Source organism: Dendroctonus ponderosae, unplaced genomic scaffold, assembly GCF_020466585.1.
Source record: "Dendroctonus ponderosae isolate FM_Combo_2020 unplaced genomic scaffold, Dpon_F_20191213v2 Dpon_F_20191213_1, whole genome shotgun sequence".
NCBI classification, from domain to species: Eukaryota; Metazoa; Arthropoda; class Insecta; order Coleoptera; family Curculionidae; genus Dendroctonus; species Dendroctonus ponderosae.
Genome location: NW_026017110.1, coordinates 31,024,942 through 31,031,217, shown reverse-complemented (window position 1 = coordinate 31,031,217; position 6,276 = coordinate 31,024,942). Strand labels below are relative to the sequence as shown.

Genomic DNA, 6,276 nt, shown 5'->3' with positions numbered 1-6,276 from the left:
GCTTGCTTTTACTATATAACTATATATTAACACGGAAAACTAGTTTAGTGGGTGTTTTATTCTACGTACTTTGTATATTTCTGTGGCGGTTAAACCTTTTATTTTTTGTTTTGGGTTTTGGGTGTGGAAGGCGCTGCTGAACTGAGTAGGTGCTTGTTTTTTTACTATCTGAGACCTTCACTGATTGTAATATAATATAATATATCTATGTTTAGATGCAAATACATCTTGGTAGATGTAACTGATTTCTGATTGTTTCCGATATCTTTATTAGGCTGAGAACTGCTTGTCAAACTTGCGGTTTTATATACTTTTCATTATTTAACATGCAATTTAATATGGCTTCCTTTGTTGTTGTTTTTTTAATATTATTATTGTTGTTTGTTGTTTATATGTGTGTTTGTTGTTATTAAGTGAAATAAAAAACCTGCAGAATAAAGGTTGTGGTAGACAACATCAATATTTCTTTATTACTGCGCCCCTCCCCTCAAGAAACTCCTAGATTCGCCACTTAGGTAAATCAGTATGAAATACGTTATTTATTGTAATGACCCCAAACTTTTAATAAATTTGTTTATTTTTAACCTCTTCGGTCCCAAGGAAAAAACATAACTTAATATTCTGTTTTAAAATAGTTTATTAGTTTTATTGAGTATCAAAGTAACTCAAAAAAATCCATAACACTAAGTATGGGACAAAAAGGCTGTCCAGCATACTAGCACTAGTAAAACTATATATATACTGTATACTGAACACTAGTAAAAAACAAATTAATTTAATTGTGGAATTCAAAGAAACATTGCTGGTCAGGCTGAATGCACAAGAAAACATCACAGTGAGAGCACTTAAACCTAGTTTTGCCTTTACAGCCCTTATACTCTACACCGCATAAATTTTTGCTTGTCATTTACGTCACATAAAGGTAAATGTTTGTTGGAAGAATGTCGGACTTCATTTGGGGGAACACTTTTAAAAATACCCATTTGAACTCCATTTGTAGATGTGCTCGGTGGAACGTAGTTTTCATCTGGCTGTTGATTAGAATATTTGGCATCCGCATCGAGAGACAAACATTCTCCAATATAAATCTTAAATGCAAGTAAATCCTGAATAGTTTTGTTTGGTACTCCTAGAGATTTTCTGTCAAGTCGGTACTCGATCCACGAATTTACAATTGCAAGGTCAAGGCAGTGAAAAATAAATCTAACGGGCCATTTCTTGGTTTTTCGGGGAATTCTGTAATACGCAATCAATCGATCGTTAAAATCTACACCACCCATTGAGTAATTGTAAGCAGTTATTATATTAGGGCGAAGAATGATGATATATTGATTTTATTTTTTGTCCCATCTTTGGACGTCTACTGGTTGCGATCCTTGGCTAGATGATAGAACTAAAACGGACCTATTGGCCATCCATTTCGTGAGAGCCATACAATTGTCCTCCCTTACCAGTTCTTGAGAAGCTCATCTACCTCTTCTCAAAAGAATTTTGTCAGAATGTAGTTTATGTTTTACATTTGCTGGGACTCTGCAGTTTAGAATGGTCCCGACTCCATGAATTCATTTTTCTTCCAAGTATTCAAATAACGCACAAGACGTAAAATACCTGTCCATGAAAATTGTATGTCCTGGCTTTACATGTTCAAGTTTCATAACAACACTTCCACCTATCCCTAGTTCAGGTTCCAATTTGCCGGAAGGCCATGTACTTGCACCTTGATAGACAAAAAAATCTAAAACAAGGCCTTGAGGAGTGGCCAATACAAAGTTCTTCGAACCGACGGCATACGTTTCGAAACTTCGAAATATTTCGAATATGCAATAAAAAGTGCGGCATTCCATTTAAAAAAAGGTAAGTTTGGTCTGCCACTTGAATTTGAGACACCCTTTATCAATTGGTATTATCTTAAAATAAACTAGATGTCAATATCTAGAACTTTTGTATTTAACAGTTTTCTCTAAATTCCAAATTAGATGCAAAAACGGGGTGGCCAAATTTCAATCAATAACCCTGTACATATACTGTTTTACGCTGCGTTGAAGTTTTTTTTAATGGCTCTATATTATAAATAACAAAAATTTGTTCTTTGTAAGAAAGATCTATTGAAATATTGAATAGTTTAAACATAATGATTACTAATACTGAAAACTATACGTTAAACTATAGTACTTTATATGTCTTTATCCCAGCAAACACATGGTCCGTGGGACGTTCTATTTTGATCCCCGTTATCCGGCATGGAATGATCCTTGGTAGAATGTCTAGGACGTCCCTTGTATTGCACATATATCTCATGCAGATCTCATGCGAGTCGTCCCAGAAACGTTATATTTTTTGCTCCCAGGGACATCATGAACAGGACGTATATGTAGTAATAGTAAATGGCGCACTCGAAAAAACTTATACACTTTATTACACCCTTAATATAAAAGTATGTATATGCCATAAAACCGAAATAAAAAAATATATTTTTGGTAATTTTGATATAATTTTCAGGTCGGTATAAAACTCCATTTACCAAAAAATTAATTTTAAACTTGGTCAGTTTTAGCTTTAAGCCGACGACCTAATACATGTTATGATTTACTACTACACCTTTATTGAAGTTAAAAGCAATACTACCAACCTAAGAAAACTAAAGTAAAAGGTACCATAACAGTTTTAGAACTTACTTCTAACAATACAGTTATAATTTAATATAAATTACTGACAAGAATATATGACTATACACTTTTTATTTGCAAGGGATTGGTAAAATACACTTTTAGGTGGATTTAAAAATGATAAAATATATCTTTTTTATTCCAGATGGCTTCGTAAAAAATCCGCTTATTATAGCAACCAGGAAAGATATTGAAATTGAAATTAAAAATTGGCTCAGGCACGCGCCGGAAAGACTCAAAAGGGACAAAAATAGCAATTAACATTTTAATATTATAGTTCGGCTTCGGATAGAAGAGCAGAACGATGTGTGTTTGCTGGGATTTCAAACTGCACATTATAAAATGAGACATATTTTCCTTACGTTAACCAGAATTGAATGCAGAAGATCCTTCGGGAGTTAAAGTTCTACATGGTTCTGGATCCGAATGCGAGATTCCGAAACACGGCTCTTTTGACCCCACATAACCCACAACATTAGTTTGAATCAACCGGGTTTGCCAATATTTATGACCCGCATGTAAACTTTCAAAAATAAATAAATTAATAAAAAATTAAATTATTTTTTCATTTTATTAAATTTATTTAACTTTCAAGATCCGGATCCGTCGAGTCTTTTCCAAGATCCGGATCCCTAAGTCGGGTCAGTGCCGACCCGCCCATCACTACATAACCTAAATATGATATTATTAGTTAAAAGCTAGTAAAATCGTTAGATACTTCTAGTTAACATTATTCAACAGTACATGAAAATGCCTAAAGTAGTGCTTGGATTTGTGGACAAGTGCGAGCCATGGAAAGTGCAGAGCAGGTTATTTCCTAGTAAAGTTGGCGGAAAACCTGCTTGGTTGAGTTTGAAACAAGTTCCATCCAGTGATCAATTAACATGTGAAACATGCAACAAAGTGATGATGTTTCTGTGCCAAATATACGCTCCTATTGAATCTGGACCACAACTTATCAGAAACTTCCACCGAACAATATTTGTATTTTTGTGTCGCACTGTCACATGCAACAAAAATCAGCAAATTACAAGTTTCAAAATTTTCCGAAGCACGTTGCCAAGGGAAAATGAATTTTATTCGGCAAATCCTCCAGAACTAGTCGACGATCCAACATTTGATGTTGCGAAATGGATAAATATGTGTAATCTGTGCGGCATTGCTGCCGACAAGAAATGCGGTAGGTGTAAACGTGCCATGTACTGCAGTAAAGAACATCAAACACTAGATTGGAAGAAAGGACATAAGTTGAATTGCTCGACAGACTCGACAACAAATTCAGAATCAACATTTTTATTCCCTGAGCGGGAATTAGTCAATGAAGAAGAGGTGCTGGACGAAAAATGTATGAGTGAAGAACAGGCTGTAGCCGAATTCCACAAATTGAAAGGTAATTATTCTGTAATATACTTTTCTTCACCTCACTTGATTAATCAGGATTGGGTTTCAGCTTATTAACCCTCGCGTTCAAAATTAATAAAATGTTTACCTTACAGATAATCCCTTTATTATGAACTTTTCTTAGCGGTGTTTCTTGTGGAAATACGGTTTTCGATCACTTTTCACTGATTGAAATTTGCCTGTAAAGGCTCGTTCAGACGGTGACATTGGTTCCGTGACATCTAATTCTGTGACAGCATTCGACATCGATGTCATGGCACTAGAGGTGTGATAAACGGTTATTTTTCTGTAACAACGTTCCAGTTTCACCTTGGTAATAGGTTTAAAAATGAGGTTCCAAAAGAAACATGTTACTTTTGTACTTGACTATCGAATTTGTGTTATTTGAATGTAATTTCATGATGGTTGCAGTTCTTGAGTTTATACTTATAGGTACGTCGTAAACGAATTAAGTCAGTCAGAATTTCATTGATTAATTTAGAACTTATGTTTCTTTAACAGCAACTTTATTTTAAATTAAACTACTGTAATTCAATCGAGAATTTGAAAATAAAGTAAAAAATAATCTAGGCCCACTATGTTCAATGAGGCCGAAGTCAACTTTTGTTTTTCTTAAGGGCGCCATATTGACTGTCTGCATTTTTAAATTCCCTTTTAAATATGCTCTTCAACCATGTATAACATATTTATGTTCGGTCAAGATAAATAATTAAAATTAACAAAATCAAGATTGTATGGTAGTAGGCATTGATATTTCTCTTCAATTTCCCCATAGTGACGTTCGTTGTCTGTTTTAATTACCTAGGTAACTGTCAAAGTAGAATTCATTGTCAGTGTCAAGTGTTTGTGATTAATCGTGAACGGCCCTGCCAGGGACTCCAGAATGGCGATGTGATTAGAAGAATGGCATTTTGTCAGTGGTTTATTTTTTTAATGAGACTTAAATTCCGAGAGATATTTGAACCTCTTACAAACTAACGTAGCGGAAGCACTTATGGATGTTCCAGTAGCTACCCTGCAAAACTTGTATTTCCAACAAGACGGCGCGCCGCCACATAATGGACGTATTATCACAGAATTTTTAAATCACGAATTTCCCAACAAGTGGATAGGCAACCTGGGACCAGTAAGATGACCTGCGAGATCCCCTAACATAACACCGCTTGACTTTTTTGCATGGGGTTTCCTCAAAAATGTGGTATACTGTAAGTCATACGAAACCGAAGAGGAGCTGAGACACGCTGTTATAGAAGCTGTTAACAGAATTACCCATACACATAAATGATACAACCCCATAAATGATCAGAAAATCCTGTGAAGCAGTAATGAGACGATGTATGTTGTGCGTGCGAGAAAACGGTGGCTTATTTGAACACCTACTTTAATCCTAAAATGTTACTTGTTCTTTTGCAGTATTCGATGTATGATCAATAATAATTTAAAGTAATTATTAATGGAAATATCAATGCCTACTACCATAAAATCTTAATTTTGTAAATTTTAATTATTTATCTTGACCGAACATAAACATGTTATACCTGACTATGAAGGCTTTCACCGCCGGTCAGATTACATTTAGGAATGTTTTCCGGGCTTTGAAGCCGTGGTCTATCGGAATTTCTTCCTGACGTTTGTCCACAACTGCGGTGGACATTTTCAAAGGCGATGAGGCAGTGGGCGAAGTGATCTCCCGTGCTTTCCGACTAAGAATGATTCAAGTTTAGGAAGAGCATACATCGGCACCACAAAGCGAAGCATAAACACTAGGATCACGGAGCACAAACGAAATTGCAGATTGGGACAAACGGAAAAATCAGCAGTAGCGGAGCACGCACTACTAGACGGCCACCAAATACGCTTCGACGAAGTTGACATTCTGCACCAATCTGAAAGATACTACCCGAGACTCACCAGGGAGGCTATCGAAATATTTAAACACCAAAACAATTTCAACAGAAAAGAAGAAATTACGGCACTCAATCCAGATTGGAAGCGCGTTTTGCGCCAAACAGCATGTGCGCCGAAGCGTTGGAACCCCCACCCATCCCCCACGCATGAGCACACACGGCTGGGCGGCATAAATACGACTGGGAATCCAGCAGTTGAATCATTCTTAGTCGGAAAGCACGGGAGATCACTTCGCCCACTGCCTCATCGCCTTTGAAAATGTCCACCGCAGTTGTGGACGAAACGTCAGGAAGAAATTCCG

The 6,276-nt window shown here is 36.2% G+C and overlaps 1 protein-coding gene across 1 annotated transcript in view; it reads left to right on the top strand.

Annotated features, from left to right (window-relative positions):
- Positions 1–3,285: 3,285 nt before the first annotated feature.
- LOC109537727 (programmed cell death protein 2) overlaps positions 3,286–6,276 on the top strand; it is a 6,806-nt gene continuing 3,815 nt past the window's right edge. The window contains exon 1 of the mRNA XM_019904588.2: positions 3,286–4,056. Within this exon, the coding sequence (XP_019760147.1) occupies positions 3,411–4,056 (646 nt within the window). The 5' untranslated portion in view covers positions 3,286–3,410. The remainder of the gene's footprint in view (positions 4,057–6,276) is intronic.